The sequence below is a fragment of the Phlebotomus argentipes genome, unplaced genomic scaffold (assembly GCF_947086385.1).
Source record: "Phlebotomus argentipes unplaced genomic scaffold, Phlebotomus argentipes genome assembly contig_32, whole genome shotgun sequence".
Classification (NCBI taxonomy): Eukaryota; Metazoa; Arthropoda; class Insecta; order Diptera; family Psychodidae; genus Phlebotomus; species Phlebotomus argentipes.
Window position 1 is genome coordinate 2,628,130 of NW_026776187.1, and position 14,090 is coordinate 2,642,219.

Consider the following 14,090-nt stretch of genomic DNA (forward strand, 5'->3'; position numbering starts at 1 on the left):
GAGAGGTGATTTCGGCAACCGCGGCGCTGTCCACATGACGATGCCTCGGCAGTCGCGAGGGATGATGCTCTTTGGAGTGCATCTGAAATTCCATCCCGCCTAATGGCACTGAAGTGGGTCACATGCTTGTGTGTTGGAGCATTGATCGTCGGCCGTTTTGGACACTCGCCGCCGTGGCAGCCTTTGCGGGGCACCCGGTGCCGCCGAGAGGGGTGGTTTCTCCGTGACGTCACGGCAATCCCGGGAAAATAGGGGCACCGCGCGCGGAGAGTTACTGCGAGATTACGTCAGAGACGACAGGGGGAAGGTGTGCCAGAGACTGAAGCATAAATTGAGGCCGGGAATGCACAGAATAGTAATTTTGCAAAAAGCCCTCTTCGTATGCTTTAAAGTTGGAAATTTTCTGCAATAAAATGTGGTTGGCCCATAAATTGTCTCTCCACCAGCTCTTCGGTCGAGAGCGTGTGGCGGAGAGTCTGAGATAATTCTTCAACAATTGGGGGTAATTGTTTTAAACTTGTTAGGGGAGAACTAAAGTAGAATTTAAAGCCATTAAGAAAACTGTCAGTTACAAGTTATGAGATTCAATAAAATATCTTTTAATAGTGTGAAAGGGAAGTGTGCTTTGCGAACTACACCGTGTCTCATTCATAATGCAAAATAATACATTAAAACCATAGAGACTGATAGAGTTAGAACCTATAGAGTTGCACTTGCGGCGCAAGTTGTGCAAAAGTTTACAATGCGCGAATGCACTTCTTGTGATGGAAAAGCAAAGCAAAATGAGACGGAAGTTTATAAATCTCCGGGTGGATTTTGTCGTCAGTCACGATCAAAGGCATGAATAAAAAGAGATTGAGTGAAAAATGGCAAAAGTTATTAATTGCACGAGTTGAATCAAGGCTCCGACCTCTCCACATTATTCATTCAATTCACTGCTCGTGAGCGATTTGGCTCCCCTTTTGTCACACTCTCCCCACAGACTCGCCAATTGCAGAGCTGAACTTGAGATTTATTCCCAATCCTGCACATTAATTGCAGACGCAACTAAGTCTAGTTGTCGTGGAGTCATCAATATACTGGGCATGAGAGTGTATCGACAAGGATTAGTGTCACTTTATCTCACATCCATAAATGGATCTGCAGGAAATCAGAATCATTTTCACGCCTGCATAAAGTAAATTTCACGGCAAATTAATTAAAAGAAAGATACTCTTATCTGTCGCAAGATTACGTGAAAGCCAGAGAGCTATCTGAGAAGTGTAAATAATGTGAATCAGAAGGCGAGAAACAATTACAAATGATATTGGTGTGTCGTTTAATAGGCGAGAGCACTAACCTCGACTTCGCAGATAGTGGCTAAGAAAGAGTGCGACTTAATGATGTAATTATAGGGTTATTGAGAGATTGGGAGGTTCATGAAAAATAACCCACAAGTCATGGGAGAATAAACACAGTCAGGATTATTAAATTTCAATACAATTGGAAGGACGTTTTGCTTCTGCTGAGAGCAAAAAGAAACTTCAAAAATACCGTCAAATCATTAAGAATTTTAGGCATTCATTCACAGAGACTCACAATTTCGCTTGAAGAAAAAAGGAAATCTGAAAGCTCTGCATGGAAGAGCCTTAAAATAACAACGAAAATCTCCATGGAATTCCACTGAGAAGAGTTCGCAACTGAATAAATAACGAATCTGCTGAGAAAGACAAGAAGCTCTCGAGATCTTCTATTTTTGCACAATCCTATTTCTCCTTTTTTCTTGCAGTATATCTCGTCGTGCAACCAGATGATCATGTGCTGAATCGCGGAATTTGCAGAAAACTGGCTGCAAATGCGATCCTCTGTCTTCAGTCTTGTCGCGACGGCGAGCCTGTGAAGACGGAGGGCCTCTTGTGGTGGGCCTGCGATCGTGCATGTAAGTTGGAAGTGCCAGAAAAGTTAATCAAAGGTGCGCATCGCTTCTCGTGCTCTCTCTCTTAAGACTGAATTATTGCTGAAAACACCTCCAAAGGACGCTTTTGAACCAGTGCAGAGAGTCGAAATAAAAGTGTTGCACTTATCTTCTCACCTTTAGTGTTCTTTCGCGATAAAATTCCCCCCTTTTTTTCTTAACCCTTTTGCTGCCAACCAATCTTTATTGTATACTCCCTGCAGTTATATCGCTTAAACGTATAATTCTATATTAAGTCGCTGTTTTTTTTTCATCCACTTGCAGCGAGACCATAATACTTCTCTCGGGGAGTCTTTTATGTGAGAACACTTGAGATGTTGGAAGAGTGCGCTAATGATTTACGACAGCGAATTATTTTATGGTCAATTGTAGATTTCTCATTGTTGAGAATATTTCACTTGCGCTCTTATAATATCATGATAATAAACAACAATCAGCTCAAGTGTCAGACAGGCTGAAAAAGTGCAACTTGTAGAGGAATCATGAGGACAACTCACACAGTGTCTTTTCCGATTTCTTTCAATTGAGACACATATAAATTTCTAGAGGGCGAATAACTCAAAAAGAAAAAAAATGCTGGCAAAACGTGTCGTGAGATAAATCATCTCGTTCGCAGAAACAATTCCTTTGCTGTGTTGCATGCTAAATTGATGTTTATTGCCGTGTTTAGATGGAATGAGTCATTGGAGATTAGAAAAGAATCGTGGTGCTCTATTATTTGCAGCTCTTGGAATTCACTTAAGAAAAAATATTTCAGCTCGTGAAGCAACATATAAGAAAATATTCTCATAAAATACAGTGAGTGAAGGAATTGTCTTTATGGTGGCGGAAAGTGCGATTTCTGTCATTCAGTGTCAGATTACAGTATTTATTTAACAACTCAGAATGTCTCACAGAAGAATCTCAGCCGCCACAAAGAGTCTGTCCATAAAGATTCTCATCCTTTTGTTCACTTTCAGTTTTCTTTGATCGCCTCTGCGAGATTTCCTTGTGCAGCTGAACTGCGAGAGGCGCAATGATACAATTCCACTATTGGGTGCAATAAAACTTCCTCGCCTCAGGCATTAAATCTTTAACGATTTTGGCGGTTTGTGGACGAAAAACAGAGACTCTGAATCTATATGTGGGGATTTGTGGCGAATCAAATGCGCAAAAGTTATCTCGGGGAGCAAAATCTCGGCACAGAGAGAAGTTGTGTTTTGAGGAAGATTCCGTGTGTGAGGCTGTTTATTGCTCCGGCAGAAATTGATGGAGCTGTTGCATTTCCCATTGGCTTAGGTCAGTGAAGCGCACAGTTTCCGACTCGAACCAAGTGTTCGTGACCAGCAGGACGCTTTTCGCCGCTCAACTTTGAATTGTGCTCAGTCGACGACCCACGAAATGGCAAATCGGCCAATCGCACTGCTTCCCATCGTGGGAATTGCATTGCTGGCCACAACAGTCACTTGCCAGGCCGGCAACGGCTCCTTCCCGCTCAAGCTCACCCTCATCAACTCCAGCGCCTTCAGCCGTCTTCCGTGGTGGCAGAGCGTCTCCACGGAGAAACCACCTGTCACGGACACCAGCCCGATGCCGCTGACCACGGCGAGTACCCACAGACTCCATCGGTCCGGGCATCACCGCCACGCAGGGTGAGTTGCAATAATAAACACCGCTGCAATTGCCCAAGGGGGAGATAATGTGCTCTTAATCTTACACCAACAAATCTTTAGACTATTTCCACAATAAGGAGCAAATTATAATAATTATCTTAAAATTCCATGCGATATTTCTGTAGAAATCCACTAAAAAATGCTTTTATCGGCGTCTTTTCCGACCATAACCTCAAAAATATCTCTAAGAGATCTTAAAAGACTCCAATTGGAACAAATCATCTTTTATGAGTTGGCACTGAACTCAAATTTGCGTATTCAGAGTCAAAATCGTGCAGAAAGTGGTTTAAATAAACATTTTCCAAGTCCACAATACTCTTTTTGAGGTTATGTTTGATTTCTACACAATTTTCCGAGTTTCTTTTAGCATCAAAGGTTCAGAATAACAATGTTTAACACATAAAAATGCTCAATTCTGCTAAAGACTAGCAATCTTGGCGACTTTAGCATAAAAATTCGTCCGTGATTCGTTACATAACCTAGAAAATTACTGTTTATCCGGTTTCTTTGAACAATTCAAAGATAATCCAAAGAATCGAGGTGATTAGTCAGTAAAATCTGTTAGTTTTTGAACACTTCCTACATCTTAAGTACTTCTGCTGAGCTGTACACCTTTTCTGACTATATTATCTCCCCCTTGTAATTTCTTTCATGTGGAAAAATTGTCGAGACTTCTTCGCCAATATTTACGCAACAAGTTCAGTGGTCTTATTGACTGATTGCTTCATTGATTTTCCCTGTCGATTCAATAAAATTCTGATTTAAAAGTCAGATGTGACAAATTTGCGTGGGATGAAAGTGCAAAAGTGCTTCTTTGTAGGGCTGCAATTGCCTTCAATTGTCTTCAATTGCTCTATATGTCCAATTCGTGATTGTGTTACAATCCGAAAAATTGCCAATAACTTCTCTTTTTGTGTTTCTGAGTTTCTGAGAGCAGAAAACGAGAATGAATAGAATTTCCGTTAACTTCCTTCCCACGATCTGCAGTCAATCTCACTCTCGATGGACAGCAACAATACACCTATCAAGATGCGATTTATCATTGAACTTGGCTACATTCAGGACCAATGACACTTCGTGAGCATCTCAAGACGTTTATAAACATTGAAACTCGTTTTACTTGAATCATTTATTGCACTTTTTATGTCTCCAATTGAATTGCAGATTTGCTAAAGCGTGTGAATGAGGATCAGTGGAAAAATTTTTTGTCACAATTAAGTAAATATTTTGATTGCATGTGAAATTACTTCGTGAAATTGAGAATAAATATTTACACAAGAGATTGGAGCATTGTCGTTTTTGAGGCAGAAGAGTGAAATTTCTGCGAAAATTGATTATAGAGATTTTCTCTATTTAATCTCAGTGTATACAAAATGGAAATAGATATATTTTGCACTTCATAGAACGCATTTTGTAGTGTCGACAAGCGTTCTGCGTGCCTTTCTGTTGATATAAGATGTCTCCTTAAATGGAAATTGTAGCAAATAAGTGTAAATATTTATCATGATATCATTTATGTTTAGTTGAATATCAATTAAAGGTGACCCAATCGATTCTCTCTCGTCGCCAAATTCAAGAGTAGCTGCAAGAGCAATTATTTCAGTCTCACTTCCACTGTGTGCATTGATTTTCGAAGCTCTGAGCACTCGAAACTTGATACACAAAGGCAGAGCGGGACTGAAATGAGAGACCGCGACTGTGAAACATCGCTGATGAGCGGCTTCATGGCTCTCAGCTGTGCTGGAAAACCTTGAAAGAACTAAGAAGAATCGGCAAATGAGATTTGCAACGCATCTGCATGCGAGGCTGATTGCTTTGCCTTTCTTTTTAGCCATATTCCCTGTGTAAGGAAATTCACTGGAATATTGACTTTAAACGCTATACGAAAAGTGCATTAATTTTTTGTAATTTTACATGTATTAATAATGCAGAAAGTAATTTACATTTATGATGGATATTCAATGATTTTCAATTAGGAGGTTTATAATAAGTTCTCTGTTTGCTTTTAATTAAGCTTATATTCGCTCGGCCAATCTGATAAAATGAGCCAATGAATTTTAATTGATACAAGACATTAAGTCAGCAGAGAATCAATATTGATATGGACCACCTTCACTTATATGCAAATTGAATCACACGAAGATGATGTGAAGTGCTTGATAAAGTGAATATCTCTTCTCGTGTCTCTTGCAGGCGACACATTTGCCCCGAGAGAAAGACTGTCCATGTGCCCGTGAAGACGAAGGAGCTGTACAACAAGCCAACACTGCGAAAGTTCTCTGAGCCATGCTCGAATCAGAATCTCTGCACTGGTGTTCGGGTGGTTCACGAGCCAGCTTACAGGGACATCATCAGGCATCACAGCACGCAGCAGATCTTGTACAACTGCTGTCCGGGATGGGAGAGGATTCACGCCAACAGCAGCGGTTGCAATAGACGTGAGAATGAAGCTGCAATTAATCTTACTCATGAGAATTTAAGGCAATCTTGTCTCTTCAGCTGTCTGCCAAGCAGAGTGCAAGAATGGCGGGAAGTGCGTGAAGCCAAACGTTTGCAGCTGCAAGACGGGATTCACGGGATCATCTTGCCAGCTGGACATTAATGAGTGCAAGGAGGAGAAGCCCTGCGATCAGATGTGCTTCAACACTGAAGGATCTTACTATTGCACTTGTCGGGAAGGATTTATCCTGCAACCGGATCGACAGAGCTGCAAGAAAATCGGTGAGTCAGGAGAGAAACTCCCGAGAATTGTCCCTCAATATCTCATCAATCCACAGACGATGCAGAAACTGCGCTGGAAGCACGCGAGATGGACGTGAATGATGTGGACTATGATGAGATAAATGCCAGACTCGTGAAACTGGAGAAACACTCATTGCAGACGGAAATGCTGGACAAGAAGCTTCGCCAGACACTCGAGAGGATGGAATCGATGAAGACGCGACTGGATATCCTGGAGAGGCGACAGTATGAGATCAACTACTTCCGGGAGAAGATCAAATCCTTCGAAATTCAGTCGAAGAAGATTGAGAATCTCATAAATTTGTGGTACAAATGCCAAAAGCATCCACATTTGTACTGTCCATGAGAAGAAGTGGCGCAGAAATGAATTTTAGATCTCACAAATAAATTGCATTTACAATTTTTTACAAGATTTACTAGTTGTAGACAAGAGTGGATCATTTTGTGAATGTATAGCGCATTTATTTAATATTTGTGTATTTTGAATATCAGTAAAACGTCCCAATCATTGTAATATCACCGTTTATTCCTGTGCTTTTTATGATTGTCGGGCTTTTTGCTGGGTAATTTCAATATATTCATTGATTCTTGCATCCGTAAATACACTTCTTAATCCTTTCAGAGACATTTTGTCGATTTCTATGGTAATAAATACAGTGAAATCTCGATAGAGAAACGTTTCTTGGAATAGAATCGTCTCGGAAGAACCAATTGCTGCCTTTTATCACCTTACAAATTATTGTTTTATTTAAATTCTATAATTCTATAATCGAGATCTCGCTGATCATCTTTATTGTCTTTATTTGAGAGCCTGCGGAATAACACATAACGAAAGCACATGAAAGGAAGTGACAATATGCGATTTGGAATAACAATTCAAATAAAACTACAAACTAATCACAATCAACATTGTCACCTCGTGAGTCTTTTGCTGTCTCTGAAGTCTTGAGAGCGGAAATGGAGCGAAAAGAGAGCTCATAAGGGCGCTTTAAGGAAGAGAGTCTGATCGGTGACTCTGGCAATGAGGGCAGAAGCTGTGTCAGCACCAATTTCTGTCCACAGCCTGTTCAGCAGATTATTGGCCAGATGGCTGGCATTGTCGGATTCCTCCAAGTCCTTCTCCGTGTACCTGAGTGTGAAGTACACCACGAAGCGCTCCACAATGGGGCTCTTCGTGTCGCAAATGTCATGGAAGGCACGCGAGGAGACAGCTAAGATCTTCTGCAGATCCTCAACCACCATAATTCGGCTCTCTTGCAACTGTGGCTTGTACGTCTCAATTATCACCCCGTAATTGTCCTGCAGAGGATTCAGTTCATTTCCCGTGAGGATTATTGGCTCTCGGGAGGGATTTATGCACTGCTTCGTGACATCCACAATCGCCTGAAAGACATCCAGCGATTTCGTGTCGTTGTACAGGAAGGTGATGATGTTCGGACGGGATTCTTCGCTGACAACAGCCTTCAGACCAATATAAATTGATTGCCAGAATTTATCGTCTTGGTTGGAGAATTTCCTTGCTATGTGCTTGAAAGTGTCATTGCAGTCTTTTCCCAGAAACCTATTCTCTTCAATCTCTCCCTGATGTTTTGTAGTCTCGGCAGGATGGGCAGGATTTGTGGTAGCGTTGCTAAGAGTAAAGAAGATCAAACAAATGATCAACAACAGCACTGGCATAATTTTTAGAATCCAACTCAGATCCAAATTCTTTTCCACTGGAGCCATTGGAACGATTGGAACTCTCTTTTGTGTGCTATTAGGCCGATAAGTGCTGGAATCAAGATGATTATATACACATTCAGGACGATATCTAATGCCACCAGACTGAATCCAGTCGTTCTGTTCGGATTCATCATCCGATGAGTTCAAATCCCGGTCAAGCTCCCATTCCCTCTGCTCACTGTTTCTCTGCTCGCGATCTCCACTCACAGGACGCTTTCTGATTGCTGCCCGACCAGGAGATCCTGGAGCAACATTCAAATCTCTCTTGTACGATCGTCGACCATGAATTTCAGCATTGCTTTCGTTGGTGACTTTTCTGTTGATTTCCTGCAAGGCAACTGAGATTAATTAAGCATTCTCAGAAGATTCTCTCAAAATACTCACATATGAATACTTGGTGGATTGCATTTTACCTGGAAAATCACGGAAAATCTTAGAAAAATACACACGAGACTTTGTTTTGGCCACTTTGACGTTTGCCACGCAACTCCAGGGCTGAATTAGGAGAAACTTCAGGGGCTACTCGATCGTAACACTGCACAACACTTTTCTGCCCTTTTTTGAAGTGTGGATTTTCTGATTCCTTGAGTCATCAGCTTTTCAACGGTACCTTCCTTTTTTCCCTAGACCCTCAAGTTTTTCTTTTAGAGCCTATTTTCCATTTTCCACTATTTTCACCCACTTTGCCGCACTTATGTGCTCACATCTCGCCCAATTTTCAACAGATTTTCCTCAAATTAGGCTTAAATGATAGCTATTGAAATTACCTACTACTTTGTAAAACAGTGTGATTGTTTTAGATCACTCCTTGTTGATCAAAAATGATCTTCTGTGAATCACTAGGTAAAAAATTCGCCGGTTTTTTTTACAACTTTTTTCTACATATCTCCGAAACGAAGAAACTTTTATGTTGGATTATTTTTCCTATGTGTAGAGCACTTCAGGGGATGCATTTCCCCCATACATGCCGAAGTGATATTTCTTCTCTATCTGCCGGAAAAACGAGGTTTTTCCTCGACAAGTTTTGCTTTTTTATGCTACGCGCACCCGCTAAAAAATTGAAAGAAGGTATATTTTGCTGTTTACGCACTCATTTAGATAATGATAACGCTTAGATGTTAAAACAAAAGAGAAAAAAGGCCAATATCTCGACTTTTTAGCTATAATTCGTAAACAATTAAAACACTTTTCAGCATCTTTTCTCACATGTTTTACTCCAATCAAAAAAAATTCAATAAAATGAACAATTTCTACATTTAATGCTTTCCACACTACGACTAATTTCAAAAAAAATAATTCAATTTGATATTCTGAACACTACAGACAATTTAATCACCCCCTTAAATTAAATATAGCAATCGTATACCAATCTCAAAATCATTGGAAAAGCATAGATTACAATGATGGAAACAATCCAAATGAGAATTCAGTCATAAAAGCAAAAATGTCTTTAGAGAGTACAATACTAAAGCCTGCTCCATTGCCAAAGGAGAGCAGGGGAATTTCTTCAAGTCGCCAATCTCACTCACAGATTTATCTCTCTCTCTCTCTCTCTCCTTTTTCACACACAGTTGCTTCGGTAACCTTTATGCATAAAGCCTTGGTGGCGCCTCAGCGACACCCACGAGTCGAATCTCTTCACGCACAGTTCGCACTTGAAGGGCTTCACGTTGTCATGGTACTGGAAGTGTGACCTGAAGGCGTCCTCGCTGTTGAAGAACTGCCTGCAAATGTCACACTGGAACTCACTGCCGCTGATCCTGTTCGTCAGTGTCATCATCTTGAGACTGACTGTCTTCTTGTGCAACGTGGGCGGCAGTGATTTACCCCTGACCGGCATCGTGGGCCTCTGGAAGGATCTCTCGGGCTCCCTGGAGTATCGCCTGGAGGACGTGGACATGGAACTGTCACTGGAGGACGATGAATTGCTGGAGGAGTCAGACGATGACGAGGAACCGGAGGAAGATGAGCTGGAGGAACTCGAGGAGGACGAGCGTCGTCGCTTGCGCTGCTGCTGGATGATGATGCGATCGGGAATGAAGGTGGGCATCGCCCGGTGCGACAAGCGCTGATGCCCTCGCAGAATTGGCCATGTTGGGAAGCGATTATCACATATCTCACACTTGTAGGGCTTCAGATTGTTGTGCAGCTGCGCAAAGTGCTCTCGCATGGCACTCACACTCTCCAGGAATATCTCACACAGATCACACTCGAAGAAGCACTCCAGGATGCTCGTGGGCTGCGTGGATGTGGCCACTTCAGTGGTCGTCTCACTCACGGCCACAGGCTTTGTCGGCTCTGACGCCCTCCTCATGCCGTGCTTCCTCTCCTGATGCGTCTTCAGGCCATTGGCCGAGGACAACTTCAGATTGCAGACTTTGCACACCAACTTCTTCTCCTCCGAATCCATCGTGCCCAGCTTCAGCTCGCGAATGATCTTGTACGCTTGCGACAACTTATGCACCGTCCTCATGTGGCTCCGCATGTTCGACACACGCTTCACGGACGTCTTGTACGGACAGTAGGGACACGTGATGAGCTTCACATTCGCCTGCTCGTGCTCCAGCCCCAGATGCAACTCCATCTCCGCATCGGTGAGAAAACGCAGCGGACAGAAGCCACACGCTGAATCCTTCAGCTCATCGTGCTTCTCCACATGCTTATCCATGCGATCCTTCATGGAGAAGCCCTTGTTGCACATCAAACACTTGTAGTTGCTCTTGTGCGTGTTCCAGTGCATCTTCAGCGTGCTCACCGTCTTCAGCACCTTGCCGCAAATCTCACACTTGAACGTATTCTCCGACGATGTTCCATTCTGAGGCTCTTCCACCACTGGAAGCGGCGTCAACTCCCTCTCCTGATGTTTGTTCTTGTTGTGCGATCTACAATTACAGTTGGAGTGCATTTAGATAACTTGAAAATGATTGATAACATCACAAAATTACTGTAAAACTGCAATTTCATCTGCAGAAAAGCAATCTCTCGTGTGTATTAGAGAGAGATTTTGATTTGAATATACAGAAAATACCCTAAATTGATCATGAAAAGCTGTGCAAACATCATTAGCGTTGACACAGCAGAATGAGCAGTTCTTTTACCTCATGTAGAAGCGCGATTTCGTGGTGTATGGACACATGGAGCAGTTGTATATTTGCGGCTCCGTCACGGTGGACGCGGATTTGCGCTTGTGCACCAGCGCATGCTCGCTGAGTCGTGTCCTGGCCAGGAAGCGCATGGGACAGTAGTCACACTTGTGATCAGTCTTCTCATTATGGCGCGCCTCGTGATACCCCAAATCGCGCAGCTTCTTCATCTGCACGCCACAGAATTGGCAAGGACGTGGTGGTGAAACTGGAGCAATTCTCTTCACCAGCGGCTCATCATCATCATCGTCATCATCATCATCGTAGTCCTCATCCTGTTTGCTCAGACGCGCCGGCGTTCGCGAGCGACTCCTGAGCAGAGGCGCCGAGGACATTGTTTCGGGTATCGAGAGCAGCTTCTCAGCTTCCGCTATTGATATCACCACCGGAGTGTCTTCCTCCATCGCATTGTCGCCATTCATGGGCCACTTGGTGTTCACGTCACTCATATCCTGACCCTCATTCACATTGATTGACGTGATTTGCTTCTGCAACTCCTCCAGCGATTCGTCGCTCATCTGACTATTCGAAGAGCCTGCGAAGGGAAGGCAGCGATAGAGGAACTCTTGGCTTTTTGGGGACTGAGATAATTGATTACCTGGCTTGTCATCTTCGTCCGAATCCAGGGTTGTACCCTTGAAGATGTCGGCAAACTCCTTCTCCTCATTCTGCTTCTTCGTGCGATGCGTGACGTTCTCGTGGTACTTGAGGTTCGCCTTGGACTGGAACTCCTTGCCGCACTGACTGCAGGCGAACATCTTCTTTGGGTCAATGTGCACCGCCTGAATGTGTTTGTCCATGGCGGCTGAGTCGAGCGACTGGAAGTCGCAGAAGCAGCAATTGATCAGCTCCGCGACGCCACTGTGCACGCGCGTGTGCTCCACCAGCTCCTCGATGGTGAGGAAGCGCAGCTCGCAGAAGCGACACTTGTGATCTGTGATCTCGTTGTGGCGCTGCATGTGGCCAATGATGCTGTCGCGCCTCGTCATCTTGTGGCAGCACAGCCGACACGTGTACGGCGTCACCTTGGCGTACTTGCTGTCGTTCTTGTGATGCCGCGCGACGTGCGACTTGAGGAGCTGCGGAATGAAGAAGCGCCGGTCGCACAGATCGCACGCGTAGCTCTTCTTCGTGTTCGCGCGGTGCTTCGTGTCCAAGTGTTGTTGCATGCGACCGCGGAATTTGCACTTGAACGTGCAGAATTCGCACTGAAAGGAATGCCCGAAAGTCAGTGAATTCTCACGTTTTGCCTCTGACGCCACAATACCTGATACTTCTGATTGCTGTGGCGAATGTAGAGGTGCTCATCCAGGTCCTCCTGCGTGTAGAAGCGCTTCTGGCACTTGTCGCACTGATGGTGCATCAGAGTGGAGTTGGCCGAGTGATAGCGCGTCTCGTGGATCATCCGGAAGCGCTTCGTGCGCAGCACCAGGCTGCACTCGCGACAGGGAAACTCCCCGCCGCTACTCGGCATGCTCGGCATGCTGGGCGCAATCGGCGTGGCGCTCTTCCGGCGCCCGCGCCCCCGCACGAACTCATTGATGTCGATGTTGTACTTCTTCAGCTCCTCGCGGCAATCCACGAGCACAACCTTCGCTTTGGGCAGTTGCATTCTTCCACTTCCGCGGAACACGCGCGCTCTGACCTACAAGGAAATGTCAACAATGCAGCAAAACCATATCTTTTGTTATTTTGCATCATTTGCATATGTGTAAAAATAACCTAGAAACTCACGTTTGAGATTCAGATCCACCAGAATGTCTCTCCTGACCTCCACCACCTCCTCTTTTGCACCGTCTCAGGCGAGATCCTGCGACAATTCCATCAGAACGTCCGGAAGAATGGTGAAATGTATTGCAAAAAATGTTACGAAAGAAGGCCTCAATTGTACTGAAGCCAAATGCAGACACGCCAATTTCACACTTTTATCGCACCAAAATACCACAATCTGCACCGCAATTCTCTTCATCCGACATCATTGCATCTTTTTCGTGCTTTTCACTACACTAAGTACATTCTAAAGTGGTATTTCAGTGAGAAATGCCAAGAATAATTTTTATTTACATCGGCGTCGCACTCACTCACTGTTATACCTGTTCGACGATCGCAGCGCCGCGGTGCGATGCGCGTGACAACAACAAGTGACATGCTGTGATATTATCGAAATATCGGCAAAGCGACGTGCATGAAGTTTCACAGATATTGCAATCAAGCAATTCTTGTATTTGGAATTTCTTGGGAAATAAAATATATTTCACTGTAGTGTTTTCAAATTTTAATCTTAATGTTGTTTTCAAGACTAGTCAATATCGACGGGTGAATGGAAAACTATGAAAAGTCGATTTATCATAGTTTTTGTCTTATGTATTTTTGAAAAGCCTTTTATTTGTTCTTTCTGTACAAGAATTTTAAGATTTGTATGTTATGAGACAATAGAAAAAAATCTTATTTATCTAAAAAGCACAAATGGAGAAAAAAATTGTCATGTTTTGCGAATGAAAAGTCGAATTTTCATTGTTTACGCTGAACAATTTTTCCAAGAAAAATGTCTCAAAAATTGCAGTCAAATGCATAAAAACGTCTTTTTTTGGAAAATATTTGTAGATTTTCAGAATTATCCTAAAATGTTTTTTTGGACTTTAAATGAATATTTCTCATATCTTTTAAATTCTTTCACTTGAAAACATTAAGAAAAAGTTCAAGTAAAGTATGAAAAGTTGATTTTTTGTATAAAATCGACTCAAAAACCATTAAAAATCGACTTTGTAAAGTAATATTTTCAGATTTTCTATTAATTTTGTCACATTTTTGTCAAAAATTTCAATAAATACCAATAAAATATTTACAAAATAAAAAATACAGAGCAATATTTTCACT

The 14,090-nt window shown here is 42.9% G+C and overlaps 3 protein-coding genes across 3 annotated transcripts; 1 reads left to right on the forward strand and 2 right to left on the reverse strand.

The window, feature by feature from the left end:
- The first annotated feature begins 2,805 nt into the window (after positions 1–2,805).
- On the forward strand, positions 2,806–6,731 carry LOC132263993 (epidermal growth factor-like protein 8). The gene is made up of 4 exons (XM_059764033.1): positions 2,806–3,585; positions 5,800–6,044; positions 6,106–6,327; positions 6,384–6,731. Exons 1-4 carry the CDS (start codon positions 3,335–3,337, stop codon positions 6,692–6,694), a joined length of 1,029 nt encoding a protein of 342 aa, XP_059620016.1. The 5' UTR covers positions 2,806–3,334; the 3' UTR covers positions 6,695–6,731.
- Positions 6,732–6,853: 122 nt separating this feature from the next.
- On the reverse strand, positions 6,854–8,561 carry LOC132263992 (uncharacterized). Its single transcript, XM_059764031.1, has 2 exons — positions 8,455–8,561; positions 6,854–8,397 (listed from the first exon to the last, which is right to left on the reverse strand). Exons 1-2 carry the CDS (start codon positions 8,476–8,478, stop codon positions 7,324–7,326), a joined length of 1,098 nt encoding a protein of 365 aa, XP_059620014.1. The 5' UTR covers positions 8,479–8,561; the 3' UTR covers positions 6,854–7,323.
- A 1,057-nt stretch (positions 8,562–9,618) lies between these two features.
- Positions 9,619–13,299, reverse strand: LOC132264318 (zinc finger protein Xfin-like). Its single transcript, XM_059764457.1, has 5 exons — positions 12,948–13,299; positions 12,481–12,858; positions 11,812–12,421; positions 11,169–11,748; positions 9,619–10,952 (listed from the first exon to the last, which is right to left on the reverse strand). Exons 2-5 carry the CDS (start codon positions 12,823–12,825, stop codon positions 9,632–9,634), a joined length of 2,856 nt encoding a protein of 951 aa, XP_059620440.1. The 5' UTR covers positions 12,826–12,858; positions 12,948–13,299; the 3' UTR covers positions 9,619–9,631.
- Between the last annotated feature and the right edge of the window lie 791 nt (positions 13,300–14,090).